Below are 14,755 nucleotides of genomic sequence, written 5' to 3'. Positions count from 1 at the left end.
TCAAAATCAACGGGAATAATTCATGATAGACTGAAACCTGGCTTAAAACTCTCAGCACAGGGGGCTAATACAATTTCAATTTTCTGGCTTTCAGGCACTGTCTGCACTCCAAAAATTACTCAGACATTATTTTTGAGTCAATTAATCCAGACTGCTTTGGATCAAACCATGCCTTCAGATACATGCATGCAATCTCCACTAACTTCAGTTTTAAGTACCCTAATGATATTATGAAAATGCCTCAAATAATAAGGATAGAGAAAAGAATAATTATAGGATATATTGTACAGAGAGCATTTTAAAAAACGCTTCTATTTCCAGTGTCTGCCAGCAGGTGCCAGCAACTTTAAGGCATCTATTCCACCATTAACTACTATTTTTAAAATTCATTTTCTTTCAGTTTAGCACAATTAAAAGCGCCCACACACTAGCTCCAAGCATCCTGACAACTATTTAAAATTAGAAAAATAAATAAAAATGTCATTCAGCTCACCCCATTTCTAAAGATACTACCATCATTGCCTTTGCCTTTCAAGAACTTTTACTGCCATAATTATGGCAATGGATCACAGGAAGAGCAGCAACCTCTCTGATTATTAAGGTACCTTGATGCTGTAATACCATCAGGGCACGATAGGTCCTGAGCACCAAGCTCCACAATACATATGAACAAGGACTGGTGGCAAATGCCTGAAGTTCTATGGCATTTCTGAGAGGCAGCCCACTTGTGACACGAAATGAATGTGCACGTCACATCTTCCATTCTTCATTCCAATCAGATTTACACATAAATCATTTAGAGTCACTGATTCCAAGGTCAGAAGGGCCCATTGTGATCATCTAGCCTGGCCTAGGGTTGTCAGTTGTCTGGTTTTCAACCCCAGTGCTCAGTCGAAAAAGTACCCTGCTGGCTCCCATCAGCACTGCCGACTGGACCTAAGGTTGCCAGATGGTTTAACCAAAAACACCCCCTCCCCTTGCCAAAAAAAACACCAGGGAAAAAATTCTGTTGAGAAAAAAAAAGAAAAAAAAAAAGGACCCTGAGAGGTGTTAAGCAAAAACAAAATTTAAAATTATTTTAAAAAACAGCATGGTCCCTTTAAGAAACACTTTTGAGGTTTTTTTGGCCTTAACAGGTTGCCGGCAGCGATCCGCCATCTTGTCTCTCTGCTCTGGGCCGGACCGCTCCCCTGCGGAACCAGGTAAGCACCCAGGATTTTTGCCTCCTGGCCGGGAAAAAATCAGAAAATACAGGACATTTTAGGTGTATGGTATTTTCTTAATTTTTTTACTGGGACAGGAGGCGAAAATATCGGACTGTCTGGGTCAATACCGGACACCTGGCAACCCTAACTGGACCGTTAAAAGTCTAGTCAACAGTGCAACTAAGGCAGGTTCCATACCTGCTCTGACTCCTGGAAGTAGCCCTAGGCGTAGGGATGCTCCCCGTGCTGCCCCTGGCCTGAGAATCAGCTCCACAGCTTCCACTGGCCAGGAACTGCGACCAATAGGAGATGCAGGGGAGATACCTGTGGGCACAAGAACAGCATGCAGTGCCTTTCTGTGTCTAGGGTTCAGAAGGTTCTGGTAGCAGCTTCCTAGGAGCCACAGTTAGCATTGCTAGGACCCACACCTCAAATCCTCCTCCCACCCCCAGCCTGGAGTCTCCTCCTGCACCTAAACTACCTCTTGGTACCCTCTGATGTAACCAGGATGAGAAACTTGGGTGGGTGGGCAATGATGGAGGAGAGAGGTTGGGGACATCTTTCCCTTCCCCCTCCAGCCAGCCTTGCAATGGACGCTCTGGCCAGAGCCCTCCCAGAGTCCCAGGTGACACCCAGTTCCAGGAAAGACACTGCTCTCCAGCAGTAATAGCTCTATCCCATCACCCCTGCTCCCTGGCTGGCTGGCCGGATGGAACATGGCAAGGCCCCACATCCCAACCCCCAGCAGGAGCACCAGAGGTGTAGCAAGGGAGGGTAGGGGGAATTATTTGCCCCTGAGCGCCATGCTAGGGGGGCGCTGAGCTGGAGTGGGAGAGGAGCGCACAGCCCCACATGTCGCAGTGAGCCCAGCGCTGGCGAGTCACATACCTCCAAGGCAGGGTTGGGCAGCGGGAGCAGCCACTTCAAAGGTAGGATTACCCGTACCTCCGGTGCCTGGCTCTGGGGGAGGGGTGGGTGCATTGGGTTAGAGCGGGAGGCTAGGGGTGCCTGGCTCTGGGGAGAGGTAGGTGCATTAGGTTAGAGCAAGGGGGGCTGGGGGTGCCTGGCTCTGGGGGAGGGGCGGGGCATTGGGTTAGAGTGGTAGGCTGGGGTGCCTGGCTCTGGGGAGGGGTGGGTGCATTGGGGGGTACTTATTTATTTTTAAAGGGGTACTTTATAAAAAAAGGTTGAGAAACACTGCTCTAAACCATTTCTTTTGGCCTCCCTGTTTCCTTTCTCCTTTGGCAAGTTGGGCAGGTAGCAATTTGGATAAAAATATATCAGACATGTGCACGTAGTGCCTGCTCTACCTCAGCTGGTGCTGGATAATCAGGGCCTCGATTCTAAAGAAGTTGGCATTACTGAGGTGATTGATATCCCCACGTTTTGTTGCAGATTTTCCAAAGAAAATGCTGGTGTTTTCTATAGGTCACCCACATCTCCCAGTCATAGCAGAGACTTGGGATTAACATGGCTTTCTCAACTAAAAGTCCTATTCGTGTTCAGATCTTGTGATTGTGAACACCTGGCAAGGCAGTCTGCCAAAGGCAAGGCTGGCCTTGAATCTTGACGTCTATGGATACTGTTGAATGGCTTGTGTTAAATTTGGAAGAGCTGCTCAGAGAGACCTTTCTCCTTTAATTAAGGATAGAATCTCACAGCAGCCTGAAGGAAAAAGTCCTCGTGGCAGACAAAAAGCCACAACTGCAGTGTAACCTCAGCCTTAGACTACTTATTTGCTTCAAGGGCCTTCAAGAAAGTGAGGGAGATTCTCATGTTGTGTGTTAGTTTTATTTAAAAGTTTTTCTGAGTGTCATTTTAACAGGTAAATTAATCTCTTACATTCATAACTATGATGTAGTTTATTGCTGTGCAATAGTATGAAAAACAACTAGGTTAACTAGGTAAGTAACTAGGCAGTTAGGAAGCATTACAGATTGCTTACAATAAATTTGATATGCTCAAAATCTTTTTACCTTTTATTCATTAAAGCAATGAGTTACTCGATTATTATAACAGTGGTTTTAAATGCTTGACTGAAATACAGTGATGATATTCATATGTAGGTTGTATAACATTTATTTCTCGTGTTTTATAAAACTTACATATTTTAAGCATTTGACATTTTTATGTAAAAGACATTAATCTAATGAGAACAGGATACGAACAAATTAAAGACAAAAAATTATTTAATAGAATGTAAGCCACAAAAACTATAATTTATATTTGTCTGTAATTACAGTCCACTAACTGATCCCAGTATCAGTGGATATTAGTACCTGCTCTTTTTTAATTTACATTCTTAATTTTTTGCTGACTTAGAAATAAATAACAGATACATAGTAACAAATGATTGGAGGGGGTGCAAATTTTGCTTTTGCCCCCCGGGCGCATAACACTCTTGCTACGCCTCTGAGGAGCACTGGGCAGAGTGGGACAAGTGCTAGGGCCAGAGGAGGGAGGGAGGGAGGGAGGGCCTGGATGCTAAGTGAGTGGGCTATGGCCCATTCTTGGCTATGCCCCATCTCATGCCCTTCCTGCATACCAACTTAATGTCCCAGCCAGGTAAAAGTGAGTGTAGGTGGGGAATTGTGAGCAACACAGGGAGGGAGATGGAGCAAGCAGGGGGCAAAGCTCAGAGAAGGGGGAAAGAGTACCCTAACAAGCCTGGGTTCTTCTCCAAAATAAATGTAGCTACTATTTGCACTTGTAAACATTTTATTTGTAGTAGCTACACACACATTTCTGCATGTTGGACTTGGGCCTCCAGTTGAAAAAGAACAGGGTCCTTACACGTCTGAGATTTTTATGGGCTGAAGTAAATTCTTTGCAGTAATGTTTTCAAGCCATACAGCTCGGAGTGATGTTCATTGGCACCTCAAAGCTAGTATCCTGTGTTGCCATTTCTGTTACTTTAGTGTAGCTTATGTAAATTGATTCTGTATATAAAGGGTCCTTTGAAGGGGGCCGGCAGGAAAACATTTCAGCCAAGAGAGAAAAACTAATCATTTGGAGTCAAATTCTATCTGGAGCACCAGAAAGCATACTACTGTTCTGGTCACGTAGAAAAGCCATAGAGAGAGTGCTCTATGTCCCTGTGCTACAGGAACTCTAGATACACATCTAGCCCATGGCAACAGAGAGACTAATCTATGTCGGAGGTGGGGAACCTATGGCCTGCAGGCTGAATCTGGTCCCCAGCTTATTTTGATCCGGCCTGCGGCAAGCCCTAAGCCTCAGACCCTCCGAGGTCTGGAGTATGAACAGAGTCCCAGTGCCCCAAATTGAGTGTGAGTAAGGTGGTTTTTTTCCTTCTCTCTTGTGTGTGGCCCCTGCCTGACTTTTCTGGGGGTCAGTGGCCCCCGACCAAAAAAAGGTTCCCCATCCCTGAGCTACGTCATTTGCACATATACCTTCCCTCAGCCATTCATGGCTGCAACACACACACACACATCTGGTCAGATTCTTTCCTCTCTACCCTATAGTGATATACAAAGATAAAGCAGGTGAAAAAATTGGGAGAGAAGAGCTGGTGGGGTTAGATGGCAGTGCAGGGACTGGTTCTGGCCAGAAGACAGCACACTAAACACTACTCTTATAATAAGTCCATCCATTGGGAGAAGATGAGGTCTCTAACAACCTTCCATTTAGCCTTCAGAGTACAGCATTTCATCCACTGTACTGAGCGCATGCAAATCAACAAGGTTAGGAATAAGGACTTCCTTTTGGTATGTATTACAATTAGCATAGAAATAATTGTTTAAATAGACCTGCTAGATTAATTGTACTGTACCTGGATCACACAGAGCATGGTTCCCAATGCTCCTATATCTCCCAGCTCCTTTCATCTTTATATTATTAAACTGCCACTCCCTGAGCAAATTCAATGAAGATTCCACAGCAGAACCAGAACCTATATAAATGCAAACCTGATGAATTGCTAATAGTAATACACATATATGCATTCATTCTAATACTGCCTAATGACTTAAGTGGGTAATGCAATCCTTCTCTAGGAAAGTATTACAGAAATCACATTGTTTCCTAGTAACAATGCAAGGTAGTAGCTCAAAGCAGTTTTCACACCTTTTCTTTCTTTCTTCTAAGAATGAAATGTAACCAAATATTGCAAATTGCTATTTATCACTAAATGAGCTTTTGGTAAGCCTTCTGGGGCTTCCTAGTGGAAATGGTCACAGAAATGAAGAATTAATCTCTCAGCTGCTAATAGCTGACAGATTGATAGCCTCTCGCTGGAAATTTTTTTTAAAACGGTTCAAAACTAGAAGAGTTATTTTAAAAATATGGTAAAAGCTGCTCTTATGGAAAATTAATACATCTATTACATATACTGCAAAACTGTCATTTATTCAATATTCAGGGTACATTCCCCTGTCCAGTTTTTTTAATGTTAACATTTGATAGATAACTAGATGGATAAATATGAGTAGAGTCAGTAGTGTTTCACTCAATTTAATACAATCGCCAGAAAGAACATGCTCTGGATGGTATCAAAAGTGGGGTGGGGGGCAGGGGTTTGAGCATTGGCCTGCTAAACCCAGGGTTGTGAGCTCAATCCTTGAGAATGCCATTCAGGGATCTGGGGCAAAAATTTGTCAGGGATGGTACTTGGTCCTGCTGTGAAGGCAGGGGACTGGACTTGATGACCTTTCAAGGTCCTTTTCAGTTCTAGGAGATCGGCAATCTCCATTAATTTTGTCATAAGAAGGAGGGAGAAAACTTGTTCATCTTGGCCTCTGGGGATAGAACAAGAAGCAATGGGCTTAAACTGCAGCAAGGGAGGTTTAGGTTGGACATTAGGAAAAAGTTCCTAACTGTCAGAGGGGTCAAACACTGGAATAAATTGCCCAAGGAGGTTGTGGAATTTCCATCTCTGGAGATATTTAAGAATAGGTTAGATAAATGTCTATCAGGGATGGTCTAGACAGTATTTGGTCCTGCCACAAGGGGAGGGGACTGGACTCAATGACCTCTCGAGGTCCCTTCCAGTCCTAGTATTCTATGATTCTATGATCACTCTGTAAAATGGTAATCCCTTGTTAAATAGGGAGCTGATGACGGTATTACTACATAAAGTATCTCTAAACAAACAAAAGCTTACCATTGCAATGTGATCTTTTTGTTTCTATAATTTATATGGCAATGATTTGTAAACCTGTTAAAGTTCCCAAATAAATGGTGAGAGAAGACTTGATGCACCAGGTTGTGAAAAACAGGAAGGCGATTAACCAATACTTTGAAGCTTTTTTGTTTTTCTATAATTACAATTAAAGCATGCTCTGAAGGCAGCTCAAGACATTTATTAATGAGCTTATGCAGCTTTCCCCCTCTGTGCCACATATTTTACTCCAGGCCAGGTGATAGCACTGACTGGAATTTAAAAACAAAACTAAAGTTTCTCACGCACAAAAAATTGCCCAAAAAATTTCCAGCATTTTTTGTCACCTTTGCTACTGGTCAGCAGTCCCCATTTGATGCAGTGAAATGCCTGATGGGAAAATAATGGCAAGGTCTCAGACCAGATCCTAGATACTCCACCTGATGTCTTGTTTTAAATTTGAAGGGGAAAAAAGGATGGGGAAAAATTTCCATGAAATACTTGTCCTGTTCTTTCCAGTCGCTCTACTAGGGGTCTACAAGGCCTAAAATGAAGTGGGTCCAATCAAAACAATTTTGATGGTAGTAACTTGGAAGCAGGTACTAGTGATGGGACAGCATCACGATGCCATCTCAAGAAGCACTTTCTGATTGGGAAATGGAACACAGATTGGGCCAGCCCTGCTTCCAGGGTCCATTTCTGCGAATGGCTTGCTTTTTGCAGGTTATATTGCTAGTTTTAGGTGTATTTCAAGATGAACACTAAATATTGGTTCTCTTCTAATTCTGGAGTTCTAGAGTTTGGCAGGGTAGCTATTTGTATGGCTACCCTGCTTCTGGGGCCATTACAGCAAGCCTCCCAGTGAACTACTATGCTGCTTCCTGACTGGCACAGTGAACCAATGCTCTCTAACTGGAAAATTCAAATCACGGGGGTGTAGTGGCATAAGACCAGCCACAGCTCAGACAGAGTATGCTTAGAATTAAGATGCTAGAACGCCATGTTGTCAGAGCCCTCACCGCCTGCACCCAACCTCCAATTTTGTGAGCATTCATGGCCTGCCGTACAATTTCCATACCAAGATGTAGTCCTTAGGCCAAAAAGGTTGCCCATCCCAATGCCAGTATAATTGCTTGCCACACTGGGATCAGGAAGGAATTTTCCCCTATGTCAGCTTGGCAGAGACCCTGTAGGATTTTTAACTTCCTTTGCAGCATGGGTCACTTGCTGGAAGGAACTAGAAGAAATGGCAGATTCTCTGTAATTTGAAGTCTTTCAATCATGATTTGGAGAGTTCAGTCACTCAGCCAGAGGTTTTAGGTCTATTACAGGAGTGGGTGGGTGAGGTTTAGATTATCATGATGGTTCCTTCTGGCCTTAAAGTCTATGTTCAGTATATTAGGCAGACTTCACTATCTGGACAAGTTACAAAAGGGTAATCATGGATTAAGTTTACATAAGATATCAGTGGCATTGTACAGTAAATGCATTTCTTGTAGCTAGAACTTCAAAAGGCCCACATAGCTGCTTCCTGCCGTAATGATCCAGCGAGAACAAAGGTAACAAGGAAATTGATGAGAAATAAGATGTAGGAAAAAAAACAAAAAATTAACCAACTGGATATTATGAGAGGAATGAGAGAGGGGAAAAGAAAGTTTATGGCCGTGGAGCTCCAATTCACTGGAACTCAACAGAAATCAGCAGAAGAGGTCTGGTGTGTCAGGCTGGTATTTATCTTATATACACAGCAAGCATAAACTTTGAAAATAAATATTACGAACTTCCTCAAGATTACCAGGGCTCGTACGAATTGACTGACATGAAAACAATTCTACAATTGCTTCTAGAATATTAGGGGAGGGGAAGAACAATGGAAAAGACAAGACTAGTCTCTTATGCAGCACAACATGAACAAGTACTTACATTTGGCTTGGCAACTTCTATTTTGGTTTAATCTGTACAGAAAAGTAAGGAGTCATTTCCTCTGGTTTTCAAAAAAGTACATAGTAGTAAACACCAACTTTTTAACTGAGTGACCAGCAACCTATCTTTTTATACAGAAAACAAATATTTCCTTTGTACCATGGGAAGCCAGCTATGTATTTTAAAAGGTTCATAACAATGAAAAGCTTTAACAAGAGTACCAGCAGGATGATTTTTAAAAAATGGATCTATTGCAATAATTATCCCCTCTGCTATATGTGTGAGCTTAACGCAGGGGTGGGCAAAAGGGCCTCCACGGGCTGGATGAGGCCGGCCAAGCAGGCTCATCCGGCCCGCAGAGGCTGCCCCCCCCCCCCCCCCCCCCAGGCCAATTGGGACACTTCAAAGTGCCATACGCTTGCGCAGGAGAGGGCGAGCAGGGCAAAGAAAGCTTCACGCAGCTCCCCCGCCCCCAGGCCCTGATTGGCAGGGTGAGCGCACGAAGCCTCCTCCCGCTCTGCGAGGAGTGCATAGCACTTTGAAGTGCCGTGTGCTCCTCACAGGGTGGGGGTAGGGCGGGAGGAGGCTTCAGGTGCTCCCCCCACCCCCAGGCCCATCAGGGACTGGGGGCGGGGGAGCTGCGCAAAACTTCCTTCGCCCTGCCCTGACCCTGCGAGGAGTGTGCGGCACTTCAAAGTGCCACGTGTTCTTTACAGGGCAGGAGGAGGCTTCGAGCACTCCCCCGCCCCCAGGCCCTGATTGGCCTGGGGGTAGGGGGAGTGGCAGAAGCCCCCTCCCGCCCTGCCCCTGCCCTGCGAGGAGCTCGCAGCAGGGCGCAGTGGGTGTCTAGTGGGAAGGGGAGGGTAAAGGGGCTTCCCCACCCTCAGACCAATCACGGTCTGTGGGTGGGGTAGCCCAAAAGCATCCTGGTCCACCCCTTCTGGTTTAGGCTCCACCCTTTCCAGGCAGCCCGGAGGCACTTCAAAAAAATTTTAAGTGGCCCCCAGCCAAAAATTACTGCTTATCCTTGGCTTAACAGAATACTTCGCTGTTAAACTAACAGTTCCCGTGACATTTTACATTTAATTCCTGCTCATTTTTGGAGAAGTATTTAGTTATGAAGTAACTACTCAATCAACCATTCCCCTCACCTAGCATCTGTCACTCACTATCCAGTGAACACTGCAAGAAAGCACTTTGCTCCGTAATTCAAATGTGTAAAATTCCCAATCCTCAAGCCTATTAAAAACAAGTGCTGGAATACAGCCCACAGGTTGCACTGCCCTAAACTGGGACTTTCTTGTGTGGCAACATCCATGTACCCAGGCCAAAGAGCCCTGGGGGCCAGGAATCAGGCAGCAGGAAGGCCGTCAACTGGGAGCCTGGCAGGGCTAGCAGTAGCCCAGAAGGAGGGGGGGGGGGGGGTCGGGGCCAGGTCTGCAGCAGTCCACCAAGCCATGGCCAACTTGATAGGGTGACCGGCCACAGCCAGGCAATAGGGTGACCTGCTGAGGCCAGAAGTGGAGCTGGCAAGTCTAGAGAGCTGATGGTAGAGGACCTTCCCTGGTCTAGCAAATTCCCGCATTCGGGACCAATCAGGTCCCAAGAGTGCAGGACCAGGGAGGTCCAACCTGTACCGAAAAAGCTTTGACATTTATTCTATCACATTTTTGCATATTTTCACAATACATGAGCACTTTACATCTAGGGGGCTGTTCAAAAGCAGCTGGATGGGGAACAGAGATAGAAAACTACTACTGCACTACAGGCTGTGAAAGTACTTTCCCATTGGTTCGTCAAAGACACAGTGACATGCTGGAGAGTCTTTCCAGGGACCTTTGTTACAATTCCACCTTCCCCTCTCCCCCGCTATATGGCTGAGTTTGTAACAAATGACAAATAAGATCTTCTACCCCTTCCTTCTTCAGCCATATTCAAATTACACAGTGCAAGCTGAGCAGTGTGGCAAGCTAGCCGTATACTTTTCAAAAGATAAACATTTCCAGTCTGCTTTGTTTATTTAGATTTTAAGCTCCTTGGGGCAGGGACTGTAGAGCATCTAGCACAATAGAGACCTGCTCTTAGTGGGTATCTCTGGGTGCTGTTGTGACACACAAATAATTGCAGTTTGAGACACGTTGGTTGATTTGCTTGGTGGTTATTTTATATTTGTAGTACAGTAGTGCTTACAGAGTCCCTGTTGTGCTAGGTGCTATACAAACACATCTATACAAAGACAGGCCATATCCTACTTTACAGTCTAAGTAGGTGAAGGGGGAAACAAAAGCCAGAGAAATAGAGGGACCTGCCAAAGGTCACACAGCAAGTCAGTGGCAGAGCCAGGAATGGAACCAGCTCTCTTGTGTCCCAGTCTTGTACCCTAGTCACTGGAAAGCAAATAGCAGTGGTGCCTCTTCCTTAGAATATGGTTACTGAGAAAGCACTTTGGTTTCACAAATGAAATGAAGAGGACTCAGACCTTCCTCCCTTTCTACAAAAATACACTGGCATCCAGGACTCATCATAGGCCAAGTGGGGAAATTTTTGTAGGGCTCTTTGATAAAATATTGGCAGCACATCACTAGCACTGTAAGTTCACTTTCTACATCAGTCATGGTCTGATGAAAATGTAATATGCAATTTTGCAGAAAGGACCAAGTATTATGCATACAGTTGACTTTACGCAAACCACTTAGTAACTACAATGGCATTTCATGCAAGAAGAATAAAAGGAAAACAACATTCAGCCATACAGATTCATTTGTACTAAACTACATATACATTTGCAAAGAAACTGTTCCATTCAAAGGATTAAATTACCATGTTTCCAGGCAAAAACTTCAGGTCTTTCATAGAATTTATTTGCTCTTTACGCAACAGTGGAGAAGAGATTAACTTGTAATGCTAGCTTTGGAGTTTAACAATAAGGGGAAATTTTAAAAGCAAAGGCCTTATCCTATTCCAGTTGAGAAGCATTTGAGTTGCATTCTCCCCTCTTATTATGAAAACAGTTAAAAGTTTTACCCAGTGATGCACCGACACAAAGTTGCCAGGCTTACGTGACTTAAGATACTCACACAGACATATTTACTTTTTAAAAGCTTTATATATTAGTATTCTAAATTTATATACATTACCACCGCATTCCAAAAATTGCAAAGCATGTAAGCCTCTAAACAGAGCTTGATTCTGACATTTGTCCAAGTGGACCAGATTCTGACATTCTTACGCAGTGTAATAATTTACTACTCAGATAGTCCCATGGGAATTAACAGAAGTTCTTAGGAAGCAGATACAACTTTGCATAAGTAAGTATGGCAGATTCAGACCCAGTAATAAGAAAATCTTGCAGCTTCTGAAAGGTTGGGATTGGGTGCAAATATGTGTAAGGTTAGAAGGAAAAATAGAACTTACTTGGTGTTTTAATGAGTTACCTGACTCGAGCGGCCTATAAAAAAAGGTCTTCTCGTCTCTGTCTTGTTGCAGTTCTAGATACCATTCTGTTTTAAACCAACATATCAGTGTACCCAAGAGGTAAAAAGTTATATAGTAACAGCTATTCAGTTTTAAATTAATGTTAGCTGGACTATTCTAATATTTTTGCATGAAAAATAGCTTGCATTCAAACTGTTGTACAACAGCCTTTTTCAATTACCTCAATACAGGTATGACCTCATGTAAATTTCAAAGTTCTTTTGATCTACTTTTAAGAGAAAGGTTACACTTCACTGAACTGATCATTTCTTTTTCCAATGGCAAAGACAGAATTTCCTTTCCACAAACAAGTAACAATGGACTTCCTTGGCACAGGAAACCAGAATAACTGACTACAACAAGGGGGTAAGAGTTATAACTATCACTACAAAGAAAAATTGTAGTAGGGACCAATTCATCAGCCAGTGAAACATGGTCAACTGCAATGAAATTTGAAATAATTTAAGTGAAGAAAACACTACAATGAAGTTTAAGTTTTGATTCTGCTGGACATGTTCTTGAACTGTACTCCAATAGCATAATGAGTGTCATTATTATTTGTGCTATGATAGAGCCTGGGATCCTAACAAAGATTGAGGCTCTATTGTGCTTCTACAGGGCCTGGTACATGGAAAGAGTCTCCTGCCTTATCACATGTAAAAGTCAAGGAAGCACTATTCTACTTAGAAAGTGTTCCAAGGCCCCATTCTTGTTTAGTACACTGATGAAAGAAGAAATATCTCGGCCACAAATATACCTTTCTTCTGTGATCAAGAACAGATCCTGAAAGCAGCCAGATCCTTGTAGGACTTGACTTAACCAAGGGAACAACAATATATGGTTCTACCCAAACATATGTTGCTTAGAAGATATATGGACTAATAGTGGACAGGCTTCATTTTGCAGCATGTATAGCAGTGTGATAGGGTGGCAGTTGCTGGGACACTTCATGGAGCTGTAGGTTACCATGAGAAATTTGTTTTTTCTTTATCATGCTGTTTCACTTTTCTTTCTCCCCCATGCCCTATTCCATCTCATAATGCAACTTATATATTTGCACCTTTAAATAATGATTACACTGCAATTATTGGTATTAACATGATACTAAGTTTGAGAAGAACTGCTCCAGGCTGTACCCACCCTTTTCTATAGTGGGAGTAAGCATAAAATGTGATGGCCAGAGAAATTACTCCAGAAACCAGGGGAAGTTTCGTGGCTATTTGAAAAAACAGTGAACAGAAGTAAATCCATCACCAACAAATACAGAACACAGAGAATCCAAATGGTGGGTCTCTAGTTTAGAGGCTGCCACTCACATAAACAAAAGGCTTCCATCAACTCAGTATTATGTGCATCACCCAGACCCATACAAACATCAACACCTCAAGCAGTTTTATGTAATTTGTTGTGATGAGCTTCAGCAGATGTTCAATCCAGGTCAAGGTTTTACCAACAGATTTGTTATGCCTGGGTAGTTTAGCTTCAAATTAGAATGGATGAACTCACTATGCTCAATTTCAAACCTCACTTGGCCACTGAGTTTGAAAGCTTGGCATGAACTTTAACGTGACTGATTTGGTATTCTGATGAAGAAATAAAAGAAAAGAACAAAGAAACAAGATACAGTTAAAAATGGGGGGGGGACTGAAAAAAGAGTGAAAGTGGAAGAAAATATCAGGAGCAGGGGAGGGGAAGAGAGACATCAGATGAAAAATTGACGACTACATAAATACACATACAGCATATACAAAAAGTAGTGCTAGATTAGTTTTTTTCATAGAGATCGACTCCTTCCATTCTGACAGACATCCTTTGATCACTGGGGAAAGTCATCCTTTGTTTCCAACTGTTGGAGGTATGGAGGGAGAATAAAATTACCAAAGGTGAATTTGTAAACTCAGACTAGTTTTACAAACCCAAAAAATCATTTAAATAGTTTGCACAAATTCAAACCCATGAATTTTCATCCAGACCTAATCAAATCCATCCAGACATTGCATGGACCTGTTCTTCTTCCATTTAATTCATCTGTTTTGGCAGTCAACCCTTCCAACTTCTCAGGCAGAGTAGGGATGTTAAATATTGATTAATTGAATAGTCAAGTAACCTCATGAATTCTTATTGGTTAGTCGACTATTCTATAGTTTCCAGGGACGGGGCTGGCAGCCGCTGTATCAGAGGCAGCAGTGCAGGGTATCAGGCAGCAGCTGGTCCATGAGAGGAGCCAGTTTAAAAACCAGCTCCCTTTGTGGACCGGCTGCTTGTAGCCCTGTGCTGCTGCCTCTAATAAAGCCTGGGATCCTAATATACTTTACTTGCAGAGCCGCAGTAGGAATAGATTCTGGACCCGGTGCAAGCCAGAAATGTGCTGGGCTGCTGGCCAGCCTGCTAAAAGATTTACTGGCAAGGGTGAGGGAAGGGAAACGTGTGCAGTCTATAGTATCAACCTATAAGCTTTTGCTTATTGGTTAATTGACTACACTATTAGATCCCTAATACAGAGACATCACAGAGCTTTACAAGTGATCCCAGTTTTTAATCCTGGCCCATCAGGCATTTCCAAATTGATCCCAAGCTAAAAATTTGGCTAAAGCAAGCTCACATGTAGCCAGAAAAATATAGACCTCTCTAGTCTCCTGTCTTTTGCGGGTATTGTAAATTGAGGCTCAAATCCTTCCATCATCAATGCAGGTAAGTAACATTAAGCAAGTGAGCAAACTCCTGGGGCTCAAGTGCTTGCAAAATCAGAGCTTCACCTACTATTGCTTTTAGACTGTTAAAAAAAGAGCTTTTACTGACTTTTTTTTCTTGGTGCTTAAAGAGCTCTGTATTTTGGCTTTGCACAGGACATCTGCTTTGCAGCTCAGGTATGTTCCCCTTTGCATTAATGAAGTTTGGAGTGGGAAGCTCAAGAATGCTTACAGAGCAGCTTCATGCCTCCAACCCTGAAACAGCTATTTTAAATACTATCTACAGAGCCTCATTAAATATTGGTTGTCTATCAGCTGCTAAAATTGTCCAAAATTGTTTTGAA

The 14,755-nt window shown here is 43.1% G+C and overlaps 1 protein-coding gene across 3 annotated transcripts in view; it reads right to left on the bottom strand.

Moving 5' to 3' along the window:
- The window catches only part of FGD3 (FYVE, RhoGEF and PH domain containing 3), a 204,074-nt gene that overhangs the window by 151,623 nt on the left and 37,696 nt on the right, over positions 1-14,755 (bottom strand). Inside the window, exons 1-2 of one of the 3 annotated variants that reach the window (XM_025188018.2) lie at positions 4,999-5,068; positions 1,404-1,529 (exon numbers count right to left, since the gene is read on the bottom strand). The exons of the other annotated variants lie outside the window; for them this stretch is intronic. Of the exons in view, the coding sequence (XP_025043803.2) occupies positions 1,404-1,529; positions 4,999-5,053 (181 nt within the window). The 5' untranslated portion in view covers positions 5,054-5,068. Of the gene's footprint in view, positions 1-1,403; positions 1,530-4,998; positions 5,069-14,755 lie in introns of those variants that run through there. 3 annotated transcript variants of the gene reach the window in all.

Source organism: Pelodiscus sinensis, chromosome 11 (assembly GCF_049634645.1).
Source record: "Pelodiscus sinensis isolate JC-2024 chromosome 11, ASM4963464v1, whole genome shotgun sequence".
NCBI lineage: Eukaryota > Metazoa > Chordata > Testudines > Trionychidae > Pelodiscus > Pelodiscus sinensis.
Note: the sequence above shows the minus strand (reverse complement) of the source record. Positions and strands in the feature narration are given on the sequence as shown.